General features: G+C 40.5%; 1 protein-coding gene across 2 annotated transcripts in view; it reads left to right on the forward strand.

Moving 5' to 3' along the window:
* Positions 1 to 18,703, forward strand: part of TSHR (thyroid stimulating hormone receptor) — a 111,533-nt gene extending 92,830 nt beyond the window's left edge. The window contains exons 10-11 of one of the 2 annotated variants that reach the window (XM_081048695.1): positions 12,995 to 13,183; positions 15,213 to 16,755. In XM_081048695.1, coding sequence (XP_080904821.1) covers positions 12,995 to 13,183; positions 15,213 to 16,626 — 1,603 coding nt within the window. In that variant the 3' untranslated portion in view covers positions 16,627 to 16,755. Of the gene's footprint in view, positions 1 to 12,994; positions 13,184 to 15,212 lie in introns of both variants that reach the window. The other variant, XM_081048694.1, reaches the window with a different exon arrangement.
* The last annotated feature ends 1,226 nt before the right edge of the window (positions 18,704 to 19,929 follow it).

Below are 19,929 nucleotides of genomic sequence, written 5' to 3' on the forward strand. Positions count from 1 at the left end.
GTACTAAACATTTTTATTTAAATTATTTTATTTCATCCCATGAACCCCAAAGAATTCTGACCTCTCCGACACTACTCCTCTTATAATTTCTGGTGATTTCAACCATCTCAAGTCTCAATTATTTATGTGATGAGAAAGAGAAATGAGATTACATGGGGCCAAATAGGTAAGGCAAAAATCATGTGTACCCTGTCCTCTAGTAAGTTTTTTTCATGACTCTACAATGAACTAAAAGACGCTTCCAATAGGCTACCTGATAGGAGGGCTAAATCAACCTGGGATTACATTTTTCAATAAATCACCCACAAATATAAACAAAAGAAGCTATTTTCAATTCTTCCCAAGTAAATATGGATGAGTACTAAATTCTCTGACTCTTCTGGGAGGTTTACTCTTAGAACAGGTGGAAGGAAATAAGGTAGTTAAGGGTTTTCATTCTGACACACTATCTCTGCCAAGTCTCTGAAATCCATTTTGTTAATTACATTCTGCTTCTGAGTCTAAAAGAAGTAAACACTCTTTATAAAAAAAGTGGACTTCCCCTTTCTCACAGGTAGCATTGAGGCTGATCCTTTTGTCACTATGATGATGGTCATTTTGCATGTGTGTAGGGGATGGGGAAGGAGAAGGGAGAGAATTTCACATTGAGGAGGATAGATGTCTGTTTCAGCATCTGACTTGCAATAAATTGCCATCATTTCCTCTCTTTACTGTGTGGAGGAGCTCTGACCTTACTGAATTATAGCCTACAGGTAGCTTTTCATTGCAAGATCCATTATGCTGAGACAGGAAACTCCATGAGATTTCATAGGTTATAGACGCTATGGGCGTAAAAGAAAAGTGTAATTATGTAAACTCAAGAGGGCGAAAAAAAAGGGATAACAGTGATAGCTGAGTTACAAAGCAATTTTGTTTTTACACAAAGACTTCAAGAAAAGGTTGGTAATTTATGATCATGTGAATCTTTAGACAACCATTTTCTTATTACTAATAGCAGCCATTTTTGAGCATTAGTTATGTGCTAGGTTCTTTACAGATAATCTATCACCTTGAGCCTTTTTAACCATTCAGTAGTAGGTCTTTATTAGCCCTACTTAACAAATGAGAAAATTGAGATGCAGAGATATCACCTAAGTCCCCCAGGTCACCTGGCCATAAGTGGTGGTGTTAAAATATGGAACCAGCACTGACTCAGAAACACTATCTCCTCTTACACACCACATCAACCCCTTTCACGTACGACTATTCTTGCATCTGTTGTAATTCTCCAACTTTGCTAGATCACTTTATTAAATTTCTATTTGAAACCATCCAGTTCTTTATCATCTTACTCAAAAGAAAGTTAGTCCTCACAAACAGCCTTCAAAGACCTATGCCATTTGTCCCCCACCCACAACCCAGTACCTCTGATCCCATCTCCTACTTCCTTCCTCCTCTACTCCAACAACACTGAACAGGTCCCCCGAGGTATGCTCTCACCTTACAGGTTGTGCACTAGCTGTTCTCTCGACCTAGAAGACTCTTCCCCCAGATATCCAGGGGGCTTGCTCCTTCACCTCCTTTAAGTTTTGCTTAAATGTAAGCTTCTCATTGAGGTCTTCCCTGAATTCCCAATTTAAATTTGCAAACTGGCCACCACTCTTCATCCTGCCTTATTTTTCTCCATGATGCTTATTATCACCCGACATGCTAGATATTCTAGACATTTACTTACTTGTCCACTCTCTGTCTCCCTCTGCTCGTAGGTAACACAATAGGAGAAGGGATTTTTGTCTATTTTTCCCACTGTTGTAACCCTTACACAATGTCTCACACATCGCAAAAACTCATTCAATATTTGATGAATGATGAATTTCAAGCCAAAATAATAGACAAGGATAGAATAGTTTCACTTTTTTATTCATCAAGTTTGTCTTGGCATTAAAGTTACAATAATAACACGTCTTTCCTTCTAAGTCATACATATGAGCAACTTGCAGATTCATGTTTCAATTCAATCCTCATGTGAGCAAAGTAAAGACATTTACTTGTGGGCACTGACAGCTTTGAAATACCTTAAAATAGAAGATATAATTTTGAAACAGGTTAATTGCTGACTCACATCATAGAAGCAGAAGCAGTTTACATGAAATGGAATTGAGTTGAACAATCTCCTTCCTCCTCTTTGTTGCTTTTGGACCATTATCCCTCCCTCCTCCTTAGCAACCCTCCTCAACTTTGACACTCATGCCATCAGACATTACCACCCAGATATCTTTTTAGGTTGTTATCCATGAACTCCAAAGTAATTTTGTCTCATTTCTTGAAGATTTCAGCTACTGATCTGCTGTTACTGACTTCTCTAGCACTACCCCTCTCATAATTTTTGGTGATTTCAATATCCATATATATAATCTTTCCTATACTGTGACCTACCTTCACTCCTCCAATAAACTTGCCCTCCACTCTACCTCCAAACTTCACTTCCTTGACCATACTCTAGGTCGGTCATTACTACTGACTACAAACCCTCCATAATCTCAGTTGCAAACATCCTGCTGTCTTTCTATCTCTTTCCCTCTAATACATTAATTCCTTCAATTCTTTTGTCCCACTAGGATCTACAATCCATTAGTAATATTGTACTATTTCTCACCTCTCTCATATCCTCAATTGCTTTCTGAAGCAGTTTAAATTCATGGTCTATCATTATAAACACTGACATATACCCATAGCCAACTAACCACCTTGCCCCTCTTTCTTATAATCCTTTCCTAGAAAAACCCTATTTTGGTTAAATCCAACAAGCCACCTGCTATGGACCTGGACTTTTGCATATGGCAAGTGATCTCACTTTATATCATTCACCACAAGTGGGTCCTAAGTGCTACACAGCAGTAACATCCCATTTCCCTATTCACTCTCCCACTCTCCTGCATGAATACATCATAACGCCTCCCTTCTCCTCAAGTCTTTTTGTCCTTTTCCCTCATTCTCACACCCAGTTCATCACCTTAACTTCCATTTCATCAAGAATGAAATTGATCAGAAGAGTATTCCCGTCACCACATCTCCTCATCTTCCCGCATCTATGTCCACATCCTCTGTCTCCTCTCCTATATTTTATGTCACTTTTGAAGGCTGACCCCTTCACCAGATCCTCCAACCCATGCCCACTCAGCAATTCAAGGGCATTTCTTTAGCAACCCTCACCTTTCTGTCCTATACCATCTATATTTTCCTCTTTACAGATGATCCCCCATCAGCATTGAAACATGCTGCAGTTTCTGCTATCTTGAAACAGTATTTCTTGAGCCTGTAGATTAAAAGATATGTAAAATACACATCAATCAGCTGCAAAACCTAGGTCTATCTGGATCCTGATTCCAATGAGACAACTACCTTGCCTCTCTAGAGATACTGAATGAATATTTGATGACTTTAAAGAGTTAGTATTATTTTCAGGTATTCTTTTATCTTAAAGAGATTCTTCATCTTTCAGAGCCATATATGGAATTATAATTTTAAAAATTCCTTCCACTCCATATTTACTTCTGACTTATTTATTTGTGTCCTTTTGCAGCAAGACATTATAAAAGAGTTGGCTACAATTCTAATTCCTCTTCCACAATCTCTATTATGCTCAGCCCAATCAGGTTTTCATCTCCCACCATGCCAGTGAACTGTGGAACCAGTGACTTCCACAGTTGCTAAATCAAATGGCCAATTCTTAGTTTTTTTATCTCAGAAGCATTTGACTCAGTGGATGACTCCAATCTCTTTGCAGAATCTTCTTTTTTTTGGCTTCCAAGATACCACTCTTTCTTGGTTTTTCTCCTTACCTCTGATTGCTCTTTTCCCAGTCTCCTTTTCTTCTTCTTCCTGACCCTCTCCTTCCCCTCTCCAGTTCTTCTTCTTCTTCCTGACCTCTTAATGTTAGAATGCCCCTAGGCTCCATCTTTGGTCTTCTTTTTATCTCTCTCTTCATTCACTTCCTTGGTGATTTCATCCACTCCTATGGCTTTGCATAATACCTGTGATATCCAAACAGAAATCTCCTATCCAGACAACTCATCCAAATTCCAGACTTATAACATATTGCCTACTTGACAATGTCACCTGGATGTCTAATAGACATCTCAAACTTGATCTGTCCAAAACTGAAACCCTGCTCATTCCCGACAAACCTGCCTTGTCATCTCAGGAAATGGCAACTTCCTGCCTGCCTATCTCAGGAAATGGCAACTCCCTTCATCTAGTTACAGACCACAAATCATGGAGTCATTCTTGGCTTCTCTCTTTCTTTCATACCCTATCTCCAATACATCAGAAAATCCCATTGGCTCTACCTTTTAAATCTATACAAATTCCAAACTTTCTCAGCATCTCCAATGCCACCACTTTGGTCCAAGGCCCCAACCTCTCTATCCTTGTTTCCACCCTTTGCTCTTTTTCGTTTACTTTCAAAACAATAGCCAGATTGATTCTTTTTAAACAAGTCAGATTGGCTTTTGATCTTACTCTGCTGAAAAGACAAAGTACTTTTGATTGCCTACAGACATGATCTGGTTCCCCATTACCTCCCTGTCTTCTTCTCTCACAATTCCTACAACACCCCCCCACCCCCACCCCACTGTCTCAGTTCCAGCCACACTGGCCTCTTGCTTGTTCAAAAATACCAGGTATATCCTCATATCAGGGCCTTTGCACTGGATGGGATCTGCCTACAATGCTCTTCCCCAGATACTGACATGGCTCTCTCTCACCTCCTTCAGACCTTAGCTCAACTATCTCCTCAGTAAGGCCTTCTTTGACACCCTCCCTCATCTATAATTGTGACTTCATGTCGGTGTTCTTCCTTTCCTCTTCTTTGTATTCCTTTTCCCCATGGTACTCATAGTCATCATCTAACATACCATGAGTTTCACTTTTTTTTTTTTAATTATCCTTCTCTCCCCACTATAATATAAGCATGAGAAGAACAGAAATTTCTGCATGTTGATAGTTTACTGCCATAGCTCTAGCATCTAGAATTGTACCTAAGACATAGAAAGCAATGAATACATAGTTACTGATTAAATATGTATCATGGTTTAAAATTCTTGTATACAAATAAACGAGCTCTTTGTCTTGAACTTACAGCTTTTAAGCCCTTAAGTTATTTTTAATTCAGTATTAATAAATTAACTAAATTGGCTTTTAAGCAGTAAATACATTTTCTTTATGCTCTTACATGCATTTCATCTACCAATTTATATCTACACATTTATAATGGATTCGCCTCTACACAGTGACCTCTAGAAAAACCCACACTCATTGCAAGCAAATATAAAAAACACTTGCAATCGCTACTAAAAGATTGGCAAGGCAATCAGTGCTTATTTAATTTGCAACTGAATCCATCAAAGATTAACCTTAAATAAGAATCAGTGAGAAAATATCTCACACAGAATGGAAATTGTTCCAATGTGTGGAGATGCTACTGTACATAATTGCTTCTGAGGCGAAATTTTTCTTCCTATTACATCAAATATCAGTTGGCTCTTTTTTATTTCCTGGCATCACAAAATTTGGTGATATTCTTACCTTGCATATAACCCTGAAGGACTCACTCTCTCCTGTTAGTTTCAGGTCCTGTTAGTTTCATTAGACACTTAACTTGAGATGGTTCCCATGATCTAAACAATTAGACTTCAAACTGTCTGGGAGGTTTCACTCAGTTGCATTCTGTTTTGTGAGTAAATACTTGCTAGAGACAAATTCTTGTCACATTTAGTGCCTATCACTTAATGAACTCTTTGTGGAAAGTGCCAGAGTCAGTAAGAGAGAGGGAGGCCCTTCCAGCTTGTAGGTTTCCATCCATATGGCTACATTCACAAATGAATTCAGATCCCTTAACTGCTTATAGCTACTCTCCAGGTTCTTTTCACTCTACAAACAAAATTTTTAAATGTAACTAAAAAAAGAAGGTACACTATTACAAAACTCTGGATTCAAAGCAATCAGATAAAAATTTAGATGAATGAGAAAAGATACAGCTTCAAATAACTTAAAATGATCCCTGCCTTATTGAAGTTTGGGGTTTCTTCAGACTGATGTTCTCTTTCTCCATTGATTCCAGAGTTGAGAGACTGTCTCGTGTTGCTCAGCATTCAACAAGTGTTTGTTCTAAGTTCTTGCACAGTTCTATGTGCTAAATGAAGTAGTGATTAAAAGTTAAAAATGATGCATTAAGCATAAGCTTTTATCTCCTCTGTCTCCTGAGATTCCCCTAAAAATATGGAAAAGGAATTTTTCCTATACATAAATCTATAAGGACAAAGGGGACAGGTTAGGGCACATCGATAGTATGAAAAGCTACAGAATCCTCAGAGGAAAAAGGCAGAGGAGAAGGAAGGTGAAACTTAGAGTATCCACAGGGAACATACAGGCAGAGGCAGCTGCCTTGTCCTGCAGAACTTCTAAGGGGAATGGGACTGAGAGGTGCTGAGTGTGACATGTGGCAAGAGTCAGACATGGGACTAAAAACAAAAGGATTTATCGAAGGTCTGTTGCTGGAAATGTTAACCCTCTACCCCATTCAGGCAAAATACCAGCAGCCAAGTACATCCCCTCTAGGATGGATATTTGAGTCTTAACTGAAAAGTTCTAAAATGGAGGAAAGAGACTTCCACATTGGCATTTTAGGGACCAATAACATGATGGCCAGCTCCCTACACAACTGTCCTAAAGCAAAGTTTGCCAGTGAACAAGCTCCCAATTACATTTTCAAATGCCTCACTCTTAAGTAGGAACATGCCACCAAGGACCACCAGCCAATGAATGCTTCTAACATGAAAGACATAAACCAAGGTAAACAAACATGGAGGGAGGAATGAGACTGGAAGAACCAAAGACATTACAGAGGACAGAAAAGAGCTTTCACCAAAGCAGTTCGTGACCTGAGATAAATCTGAGAAGAAATTTCATCCTTATAACTATAACAAAACTGGTAATAGCTAATATTTATTGAGAACACACTGTCAGTTACTGTTCAACAAACCCAAGACGTGGAAACCGGGGCACAAAAAGATTAAGTGACTTAGAGTAAATGCTGAAGCTGGGGATTCAAATTCAGATAGTCTGAATGTAATGGGAGGGAGGTTGGAGGGCTACTTGGAAAGGTGAAGCGATTAAGAAGTACAAATTGGCACTTACAAAACAGTCACAGGGATGTAAAGGACAGCATAGGGAATATAGTCAATAATATTGTAATAACTATGTATGGGGCCAGGGGGGTCCTAGCCTCACTTCACAAGTTATATAAGTGTCTAACCACTGTGCTGTACACCTGAGGCTAATATAATATCGAATGTCAACTGTAATTGAAAAATAAAAAGATTATTAAAATAAACATAAATAAAATAAAAGCCATGCTCCTAAACAATATGTACACTTCCTCAAATATGCTACAAAAAAGGAAAACAAGACAGCTCTCTTTAAAATGTATTTGTGCATCTGAACCACAGGTATTCAGCACCTTCTGTCTTCTAAGCACCAGTCTTGGTGCAAAAAATATGGCATTGAACAGAACAGGCAGAGTCCTAGTTCTCATCAAGCTAAATTAAACTTCAAAGCCAGGCACAAAAAGACAAATACTGCGTGATGTCAGTTACACATAGGATCTAAAAAGCTTGAACTCTTAGTAACAGAGAATAGAATGGTGGTTGTCAGGGACTGGGAGATGGGCAAAATAGGGAGATGTTGGTCAAGGGGTCATGTTTCAGTTATAGAGGGTCAATAAGTTCGGATGATCTAAGGTCTGAGTATAGTATGGTGACTATAGTTAATAATACTATATTATATACTGGAAATTTGCTAAAAGAGTAGGTCTTAAATGTTCTTTCCACACGCAACAATGATATCTATGTAAGATGATGACTATGTGAATTAGCTCAATTATAGTAATCATTTCACAATATACATATATCAGACATCGCATTGTACACCACATAGGGACACATACAGTTTTTATTTGTCAGTTACACGTTAATAAAATTGGGAAATTTTATAATTAATTATTTTTTCAAAATTCAGTAGAAGAGAGAAGATACAGTCAAGGAATTCTACCGGAAGATTCAAGGAAACTAACATGAGACATTTATATGAAAAGATGGGGATGTGCCGGATGGATTCCGGTTCCTTTCACACTTACTAGGAATTGCAGAGAGGAAACAAAGCAAATGAGAGGCCTAAGTTATCCTGGAAACAATACCAAAAATTTTCCTAGAGTTGAACACAGGTCTTCAGAGTGAAGGCCCCTTTACCACTTGTGACCAGGATAATAAATGGAAAAAAGATGCATAACAAGGCACACCTTTATGGAATCTCACACCAGGGACAAAGAGAAGGCCATATAATCATTTCACAATATTCACATGTATCCAAATCACCACATTGCATACCTTAAACTTAATAGGTTATTATGGTAATTATATCTCAATAAAGCTGGAAAAGAAAGAGAAGGCCTTGAAAGCTACCACAGAGTAGACACAAGTCAATGACAAAAAGACAACAATCTAAATCACTCATTCTTCCCAAAGCCACACTGGGTGTTAGAATTCAATCAAGCCTTGAGAATTCTGAAGAAATGTGATTTACAATGTAAAGTTAATAGCCAGGTAAAGTAAGGGTAGGGGAAAAAAAGACACTCTGAGACTTGCAAGGACTCAGAAAGCTTTTTTAAGTCCTCATATAGCTTTTCTAAGAAAATGTGTTCCAGTGAATTGAAGGAGAAAAATCAAGAAAGAAGACAACACAGGATTCAGGAAGAGATTCCCACTGGGGAGAAGGGAGATACTCTGCTAAGAAGCTTGAACTTCAGTCTGTAGATGTTGGAGGAACCATGGGATCCAAGTTTTAGAAAGAACTCTCTGTCCTAAATCTGAAGGTGGGATTAGTGGAATTTCTGGGAGACCAGTCAGGAAGTTTTTACAAAACTCATGTGAAATGTAATTCAGACCTAAACTAAGGTGGTAGTGATGAGAAACATGAGACTGTAGACGTATAAATAGCTCAGCTGACATCGAATTGGGGGTCATAGCCCAATTGCATTTTGCTATAAATATTTCTGGTGATGGCAAAAGAGAATTTATGAAGATACAAGCCCTGGAAGAGGTGGACACAATTCAGGAAATGAAGAAATAACGAGTAGGTTTGGAGGGAACAATCATTCCATTGGGATATTTTGAGCAGAGAGGCAGTGCTACATCCATTGGGAAGTATCCAGGAGCTCCTACCTTCCTTTCTGATAACATCCAGACTATCTGATTAAAACTGCAGATCTCTGCAAGGAAGGTTAAATCCAAAAAAAAATGGGAAAAAAGCAATTGTTCCATGTACTGGACTCTGTAAGTGCCAAAGTAGTATGAGTGGAACAGCCTGCGTCAGGAGAGAGCAGCACTTCACCAGCACTTTAGGGGCAGTAGGCTTAATGGATACTTAGAGCCACATCAAGTGGATGATGCCAGTGGGAAGTAAGATGGCTCCACATACATTGTAATTTGGGCAGTCAGTGACCTGAGGTCGCTGAAACGAGGCTGGAGAGGAAGGCAAAGGCCAGATCTGTAGGCATTGAAGGGCACGGAAAGAAGACTAGATGTTATTCATGGTACATGAGGAGTCACTGCAAGGTTTTGAGCAGGACAGTGACCTTACTCAACCTATTTTATGACTGTTCTGGCTGCTGTGTGGAGAATGGATTGGGAGAAATTAAGGATGGACCAGAAAGCTACTGCAGCAAGAGAGGACAGTTCTCTTGAAGGAGAGAGCTTACATTGGACATGCAAATACATAGATTCAGGAGTCTTTCAAAATTTAAATCCACAGGACTTCTGCTAGATGAAGTAGAGGAGGAGCAGGTTGAAGTGGGGGTGAGAAGATCAAAAACTAAATTGGGGATGGACCTGTTAAGTTAGAGATGCGTGGGGCATCCAGGTGAAGATGTCAAAGAAGCAACTGGATATACAAATCAAGACCTGGGCTGGAGTTGGATATGCTGCGTTCCTTGCTTCTTACTTGAGTTCAATAAACACCAAATTAAGGCAAGGAGAGAATTAACATTCACTGAACCCATATTACATACCAAGGACCCATGATGTTACAGACGTTTCTGTCACAAGATTTAGACACATTTTTCAACACCCACTTTCTCCGTGCCTGCACTGGGACCCAACTAGAGGCCAGCTGGGGTACACTCATTGCAGACACACAGACGAACCATAGAATTAATTCCTCCCTCCCAGATTCCAAAATGAGTCCCAGGAGGGTTCATGCACCTGGATCTGAGTTCACAGACTCCAGAGCTCTGAAGATAAGGGGTAAGGAAAAGCATTCCAGGACACTGATTCTAAGAACTCTAAATGCAGGTTATAGTTATGGCTCTCTCCTTGTTTCCCTGAGTCCTTAGACACAACGTGCCTTGTGTCTTAACTTTAGTATCCACCTGCTTCATAAAAATGTTGAGAATTGAGATGAGATACTGAACTACATAGAGGGCATCTTAGATAATGCAGATTCCTGGGCCCCACCATCAGAGATTATAATTCAGTTGACCTGGGGTGTAGTTCAGGAGAGTTGCCAGTTTTCACCAGATAGCTGCCTCAATGATATCCCCACCATTAGATTACCAGTTTTTAAATTAGGCACCGAATTCCTTGATATTCTGCCTGCTGAGACGTGGGTTCTGTGTCCCCTGCCCTTGAATCTACCAGCTTTCCTGAAACGCCCTCTCTCCAGATGCTTCCTCTCAGGATACTCCCGCTCAGAACCTGGCTGTCACGATGGGAGAAACGCAAGCCACATGGAGAGGCCATGTCATCAGTCCCAGCTGAGCTCAGCTTTGCCTCATTTCAGTCTTGGCACCAGACATGCAAGTGCAGGAGCCTGCAGATAATCCAGCCCCCGGCCTTCGTGTGTTCCCAGCTGAGCCCCAGACATCACAGCACAGAGACAAGCCATCCTTGCCAGGCCCTGCTCAACATCCTGACCTACTAAAGCTATACTTATCATGAAAGGTTGTCGTTTGCTGCCACTTAGTTTTGGGATGTTTTGTCACACAGTAACTGGAATGGTTACTAACATGTGTTCCCAAGAAATATCTATTAAAATGCAAACACATTACTTGGAAGGACAAACTCAGATGAACACACACAATCAGTGTATCTAACACTGACGTGAAAGTGTCACTGGATAAAGAGACACATAAGTTGCTTCCAGAAACCTGGAGGCAGAAAGATGGCCATACCCGGAACACAGCATGACTGAAAGAGGAAGAGATGCGTCCAAGGACAGATGAGGCAGGAGAGCCAAGTTCAGCTTCATTTACTTCACGATGGCGCTCCAACATCCCTCAACTCTCTCCCTAACTGCAAAGTTGTTTATTTATGCCAGTTTCCCACAATATATCCTTAATATTAAAAATAACCTGGAATAGTATAGTAACAAGCGCCAAGAGTAATTCTTACCACCAGTGTAGTTTGGGAAATGCTGAATTATACAGTTTTTAAATTGAATACAAAACAAAATAGCAAATGTGGCCCCTTCCCTGAGAATTATAGTTCTGTGGTGAGAATGAGGTTAATAAACAAGCTTCATGTTTATAAAAATTGAGTAGCCAGTTCTAGAAGCCTTGAACCTAAGAATGTAAATCCCAGTGGTGGCCGGATGGCTCCGTTGGTTAGAGCGCGAGCTCTCAACAACAAGGTTGCCGGTTCAATTCCCGCATGGGATGGTGGGCTGCGCCCCTGGCAGCTAAAGATTGAAAACGGCAACTGGACTTGGAGCTGAGCGGTGCCCTCCACAACTAGAGTGAAGGACAACTTGGAACTGATGGGCCCTGGAAAAACACACTGTTCCCTAATATTCCCCAATAAAACTAAAAAAAAAAGTCCCAGCTAAATCCAATTACAATGGTGATAAGGAAAAAGTTGCAAATACTGGAATTTGCTCTCTAATCAGACACTACTAATTATATTAAATATTTTCATTGTAAAATTAAATTATATATTAAATTTGTGAATTGTAGAAAAATTATAAAATGCATAAAAATATAAGGAATATTTAGCATACATTTTAGTCAATAAAATATAAAATGAGAGCTATTAGGTTAAATATGCATGGTCTTATTCACACATTATTCAATGCAATTAGAAATGATGGAACAAGATATGTAACCTGGCCTCTCTGGAACTGAGAAAAGAACTAGAAATGTCACACGGAAAGTCTTGAATTACCTAACTAGTAACTTTAGTAACTAACAGTAATGTCTACATTGCCCTCTGCCTCACCACTTTCCCCATTGTTTTCAGAAGTGACCTGAATCTCATTTGAGACTGTGAATGTAAATACCGAAGTTTCCTTCCAGGAACACATTTACAGCCTTCTAAAGAAACTGTGGGGAGGCTGTTCTGGGTCATGAATTCATCACAGAATTGGTATGACTCTCAATGCATCATTCGGAGAAGCTTTCAGGATACTGGTATTGACCCATATCAGTGAGCAGTTTACTAATCCCAAAGGGATTAGTTTACTAATCCCCTTGTCCTCACAGAGACTGAGAGCAATTTGGGCCCCTTTGAGCCTATTTCTCTGGCTTCTTGAAACTCTTTATTAGTTATATGGTGTGGTTTTCCAGAGTAGAATTGACATCTGTTTCTGACTCCAAGAGTTTCTATGTTTTGTAATGGATAACATAAACTACCTGCTAAACTATTATCAGTGTTGATGGATCCTGGAGTGCCAAGCAATAAAAATGGGAGTCCCTTGTACGCTATCAATTTAGGAACCTAGTAGGAATCAATTTAGCCACCCTTCCTTAGATGGGTGGCTGTATATAAAAAAGTCAGAGTGCCTATTCAAGAGCAGAAAGGAGCATACATCTCTCTGTTAATGTCAGGCCTGTTTGATTTCTGGCCAAGAACTAAAAGGCTCTGGCTGCTTACCACCTCTCTGCATCACTCTGCTCTCTCCCTCCCAGGGACGTTTCTCATACCAGTGTTACCACCCTGCCACCCAAGGGCCTGGAGCCCCTGAGGGAACTGATAGCAAGAAACACTTGGACACTCAAGAAACTTCCACTTTCCTTGAGTTTCCTTCACCTCACACGGGCTGACCTCTCTTATCCAAGCCACTGCTGTGCTTTTAAGAATCAGAAGAAAACCAGAGGGTAAGTGGCAGGTGTCTGGAATAAGGAACAAAGGCCTTGGTGGGAGTTAAATTAATTTCTGGGCTTGGGGAAGAAGTTTTGTGGTTAACCAGGTAAAAAGAACTGGAAGCATCCCTAAGAAACACGAAATCCATGGGACACAAAGACTGCAGACTCAGCGTGGTTGCAGATGAGAAATAAGGCCAAAGTCAATGGATCACAGTAGGGAAGGGAGGAGAATAGGAGATGACACAGGAGAGACAGAAAGGACCAGATCATGTAGAATCTTATAGAGAGATTACACTACATGGTTTCTGACTTTGAGATTCAACACACATTAGATGCCACAATATGGGAGAACTAACTTAAAAACAGAAGCGATTGGGTTACCTGGTCAATTCAGGCTTTGAACATGTCACTTACTGGTGACACATTTGTGGGTTTTGGAGTCAGCTGGGTTTGTACGCCATCTGTGCCACTTCCTAGTGGTGTTATCCCAGCCTACTTCCTTAACTTTCCTGCGCCTTGGTCAATGGAAATCATAAGGCTATCATTCATAGATGTTTTGAGAAGATTCAATGAGAAACTGAATAGAAAAGACCTATCATAATGACCTGGAATATTATAAGCTCTCAATATGTTGTTATTTTATGATTAAGCTGCTTGCGGGGCTGCAAAGGACAGATGGCCTTCTTTCTTTCTCTATGCTTTCTCTGAACCTTGTCTTCACCTACACTTAACTCTGCATTATTTCCCCCTTTGTGTCTCATGCAATCCCATTCTCCAAAAGCCACCTTCACTTGTCACTTACTCTCTCATTTTCTATATAATATCTACTGGTTGACTGTCTGCACTCATACTTGCAGTCAGAAATAACTGGGATCTAGTGGGGGGCGGTGGGTCGGCAGAAGCAAACTAGTTGAATAGCTGTGCCAGGAAGGCAAATCCCGGCATCACACCGACAGAAAACTAGGAGTGGGTTTTGGAGATGGTGATAGCAGGCTCTATACTGACGCCATGTGGCCTAGAGTGGGAAAGGACTAGGGATGGGTGAAAGGCTAAAACGGGCTTCAAGGGCAGAGTCCAGATTTCTCATTAATCTCCAAACAGGTTGGAACAGGCAGTCCATTGGGCATTTAAACCAGAGCCCAGTAGATGAATCAACATCTGCTCAGCAGCTGCAGCAAGCTAAATAATCCCTTTTGATTATTTGTGTAGTGCTAGCAAAAAATTAAGTCTTCCATGAGCATGCCTGCATAATGTCCTTTTATTCATTTGTGAAGAAACTATTTGTCGAGCACCTACTATGTGCCTGGCCCTGTTTTATCCACAGCAATGTATAGAATGGAGAAGAGCCTTCTTGCATTTTGTTTACATTCTACTAGGGGGAGTCAGAAAATAAACAAGCAAACAACTATGAGATATCAGATAGTGCTATGAAGGAAGTACACACAAGGAAAGGACAATTTATTTAAGGCTATCCCCTCTGAGAAAGGGACATTTGAGTTCAAACTGAAAAACGAGTAAAAGCAGTCATGAATTTTTCAGGCGAAAGGAACATGGGGTTCTAAAGCTCTGAATAGAAATAATAACAATAAGCAACACAAATATGGCATTAACAATGTAAGAGCTTTAAAAAAGATAAACTTGCCTCATCCTTTAATAACCCTATATGAAATAGATACTTTCGTGATACCATCTTTAAAATGGGATAAACTGAGGTTTCTAGACCTGCCCAAGGTGAAAGAGCGAGTACATAGCAGAGCCAGGTCCTCACCTAGACAGACAGGATCCAGCACCCATGCTTGTTTTCCTCACTATTGCTCTTGAACTGGTTGCAGATGAGAAAGAAATATGGGCCCACGTCACTGGGCCGCAGCAGGGAAGGAGAGGGTAATAGGAACTGACTCGAGGGACGGGCCTGACTAGGTCATACACAATCTTGTAGAATCATGTAGATCATAGTAAGTATTCTGCATGTTTTGCTAAGTGTTGTGGGGACCATTAGCGGGTTTTCAGCAAGGGGTGAGTTATTTCTGTTGCCTTGCAGAATCCTCGAGTCCTTAATGTGTAATGAAAGCAGTATTCGGAGACTGCGTCAGAGAAAATCTGTGAATGCTGTGAACGGGCCCTTCTCCCAGGAATATGAAGAGGATGTGGGTGACGGCAGTGCTGGGTACAAGGAAAACTCCAAGTTCCAGGATACCCACAGCAACTCTCACTATCACGTCTTCTTTGAAGAACAAGAAGATGAGATCATTGGTTTTGGCCAGGAGCTCAAAAACCCCCAAGAAGAGACCCTACAGGCCTTTGATAACCATTATGACTACACTGTGTGTGGGGGCAACGAAGACATGGTGTGTACCCCGAAATCCGACGAGTTCAACCCCTGTGAAGATATCATGGGCTACAAGTTCCTGAGAATTGTGGTGTGGTTTGTTAGTCTGCTGGCTCTCTTGGGCAACGTCTTTGTCCTGCTCATCCTGCTCACCAGCCACTACAGACTGACCGTCCCCCGCTTCCTCATGTGCAACTTGGCCTTTGCCGATTTCTGCATGGGGATGTACCTGCTGCTTATCGCCTCCGTCGACCTCTACACTCAGTCCGAGTACTACAACCACGCCATCGACTGGCAGACAGGCCCTGGCTGCAACACAGCAGGCTTCTTCACCGTCTTTGCCAGCGAGCTCTCAGTGTACACACTGACAGTCATCACCCTGGAGCGCTGGTATGCCATCACCTTCGCCATGCGCCTGGACCGGAAAATCCGCCTCAGGCATGCATACGCCATCATGGTGGGGGGCTGGGTTTGCTGCTTCCTGCTCGCCCTGCTCCCTTTGGTGGGAATAAGCAGCTATGCCAAGGTCAGCATCTGCCTGCCCATGGACACTGAGACCCCTCTGGCCCTGGCTTATATTATCCTTGTTCTGCTGCTCAACATAGTTGCCTTCGTCATCGTCTGCTTCTGTTACGTAAAGATCTACATCACAGTCCGCAATCCCCAGTACAACCCGGGGGACAAAGACACCAAAATTGCCAAAAGAATGGCTGTGTTGATCTTCACTGACTTCATGTGCATGGCCCCAATCTCATTTTATGCTCTGTCAGCACTTATGAACAAGCCTCTTATCACGGTTACCAACTCCAAAATCTTGCTGGTTCTCTTCTATCCACTTAACTCCTGTGCCAATCCATTCCTGTATGCGATTTTCACCAAGGCCTTCCAGAGGGATGTATTTATCCTGCTCAGTAAGTTTGGCATCTGTAAACGCCAGGCTCAGGCATACCGGGGCCAAAGGGTTTCTACAAAGAACAGCACTGGTATTCAGGTCCAAAGGGTTACCCAGGACATGAGGCAAAATCTCCCCAACCTGCAGGATGACTACGAACTGCTGGAAAACTCCCATCTTACCAGAAATAAACAGGGCCAAGGCTCAAAAGAGTATAAGCAAACAGTTTTGTAAGCTGACCCTACACTACTCACAGTAGGGGGACTTATAAGAGGCTAGTTTTTTAAACATACATCCCAACCCCATGACACACACAAGACAGCTGACCTAATTCTTGTGCAGGTGATAGTTCATGGGGCAAGAGTTCATCTCTAGAAAGGGACTAGCATTAACCTAACCATCACCCCCAAGAAGGAAGAGAGGCAACCAACATGTCTGAATTCCAGGTAATATCAAAATAATCTATACTTTCTGGAAGACTTGCTTGATGCGAAGTGCAGAAATGACATTTTATAAGATGCTCAATGAATATCCACTGAGCTATGTCAACAGTGAGCGTCTCACTTTTATATAGTATTTCATACTAAAGATTCAGCAAATGGCAAATGCTATTATTGCGGTTGGTGACCACAAGATAAAATCGGCCACATGGCTCAGTCCAACTTGATGTTCCCTGATACAACCAAAGAGAGTTTGAGATACTGGAAACTAAAAAGTCAAATAGGATATCATGCAAGGGATGGCTATTATGAGGCATGAAGGAGGGGAAAGGCTTAAGAGTTGTTTTGTGAGACTCTGCAACTATTAATCATCTCTTCCCAAGGATGTACATGATGAGACCCAATTGTTCTGTGTTGCTCAGAAAAACTGGCAAGATTTCAGCTTATGTAGCCAAACTAAGAATTGTTCTTCTTGGCTAGTCTCATAGCATAAAAGACGTGAACCTGAGAAATATTTCGGAGTAGCAACAAGTGGAAATTACGAACAGAGTACACTAAATCACCCATTGATTACTAAAGCAGGTTGGACACCAGGTAACTTTGGGCAAATCACTGAGCCTTAGGAGTCTGTAGAAATGAAGGAGCTTGATTGCCTCTTCCAGTTTTAACACTCTATGTATATCCCGTCCCCTTAAAACATATGTTTCCATGATAGAGAGAAAGAAAAGTATTAAGGAAGAAAAATCTTTTTTTCCTGTCTTGTCGGGCTGCCATCTCCTTCTGTTTGGAATCTAGACATATGACCCAGGAAATTTTTTCTTTGTTTCATTTTTAGTTGTGATGCACCAAAAATTCTATTGAGTGACCACATTGAGATGGATCTAAATCACTCATCTAATTACTAGATCTACACAGCTATGATTATCAGATGAAAAACAGATTTGTATTCATATCATAGAATAAAACGTACCTTTGCAAATTTTGCTCATTTGCAGTTACCATTTCACTATGCAGATTCACTTGAAAACATTTACCTGTTCTTCAGTGATTGGTTTCTTTTCTTAGCTATTTCCATCCCACAATACAATACTAAAGCTATCAAGAGAGGTTCCTTCTCTCCGAAGAACTATCTGTTCTTTCCAACCTTGTTGATCACTGAATATAAAATTTCTATTCCCCAACAGTGCTCCCTTACTTGAAATGGTGAGGATCTTTCTCTATAGATGTACTCTCCACGGTATCCATCAAGACAGCCCCCCTTAATTTCATCCCAAGCAGAGATGGTATTTGCTTCTCATGTTCGTGAACCACACCATGACTTAAATCACACCATGAATTAAAAGCTTTTGTTGTTTTAAATCTGCGGAGTGGGGTTGGTGGGCCCAGTGGGCTCCCAGAGATGGTACCTCCGACTCGCCTGGAATCTCCCCATAGCTATACCCATTCCTGATTATCACTGAGACTTGGATGTCTTAATAGAAACATACATACCTAAAATCATGACTTATCCACCGGTTCACTTGTAACTAATGAAATTAAACAAATGTGTTACCTTTTGACAAGTGGTTTCTCACCTGAGACATTTTGAAATATCACAATCTGATAAATAATGTGTTTTATCTTGAGTAGTTGAAATAATGCTTTGGAAACAGTCCTAGAAAAGTAATTTCAACAGAATTTTTACTAAAATTTGCATTTACAACATGAAATAAAGTTTCGTCCCAGGAAATGACTGTGCTGAGTCCTAGAGTATTGATTTTTGTAATTTGTGAGCTTCTTTTAGGGTTACCATTATTTGTGTTAAAACTGAAAAAAGGAAAAACAATTGGCAGGTTTCTTAATAAATCCATATTAATAAATTATTGACTATCAATAACTTCAATATAACATCGTATCTTGATTATAAATGGGCTTTATGTGAAGAAAACTTATATTGAATTATGATACATTGACAAGCAGTGATGGCTAAGGGAAAAAATATGATTAGTATTGACACTAGGAATTTAAATAGCACCCTAATGAACATAATAAATCCATAATAAATCTATAAATCTCTTTATCTGGTGGCTTTCAACCATTTGAAGATAGTCCTAAGTTAGTGAGGACAACTGTCTTCCAGCCAGTTGCAATAAATAGCACAAAATTTATGCCCTAAAGTTTATATATGTTGCTCAAAGGAGTGTCTCACAAAATACTCTCAGAGTTTATTGACCCTTGGTTTATGGATAATCTACTGCATATCAGAAGCTGCCAATTAGAAGAAGAGTGCTTATTACAGGGCAACACCATAAGTGGCAATAAGGTAAATGTGAGGGCAAAAAGATGAAAACTGTAATCACGAGAATGCAACACAATAGTGGTTTGAGAACAAATACTCTTAACTTCTTGATGTCTTTGGAGATAGATGTGTTATAACACAGGAGAGTGAGTCTTCTTGGTTCTGACTACCTAAAGGGACAAGAAAAACTTGTTGATAGCAATGCACTCTGTTCTAAAAGATACAAAATTCTATCTCAAAGTGGTAGACTGAGTCCCAGCATCTACCAACCCTCTTCTTTCAAATTCCACTGAAATGACAACAAAAAAGTATAAAATGGGATCCAGCCAAAACTACACTGTGAACAGGAGAAAAGGCACCAACAAAATACCAAAGCCTTTGATACCCTTCTGAAAGGCGGAATTTCTACGGCCTTGAGTTGATGGATAAGTTAGGGTGGAGAAGGCTGCAGCCTAGAACACGTGCACAGAATAAGGCTGCAGCTGTGAAGGGATGTGTTCTTCTCTGCAGTCCCAGAGAGACCCCAAGTCTGAAGGTCACAGGGCTGAGGGGCTAATTAGGATAGTTAATAGCACATCCATCTCATTTGGCTCCACCCATCCCCTCTCACTCCATTCTGTTAGAACAACTGACGCAGTTAGTGTTTGCTCCAGGCTAAAATCGAGAAACTGATCCTAAAGAAAGTGAGTATAAATGATGAACGTCTAAGTATTACCTTGTTTTGTACACCTGAAACTAATAAATAAATAAATTAATAAAAAAAAAAAAGAAGAAAGTGAGTAATGCAGAGGGTGCCAAAAAAACGTATACTCATTTTAA

Source organism: Rhinolophus hipposideros (assembly GCF_964194185.1).
Source record: "Rhinolophus hipposideros genome assembly, chromosome: 5".
In the NCBI taxonomy this organism is placed as follows: domain Eukaryota; kingdom Metazoa; phylum Chordata; class Mammalia; order Chiroptera; family Rhinolophidae; genus Rhinolophus; species Rhinolophus hipposideros.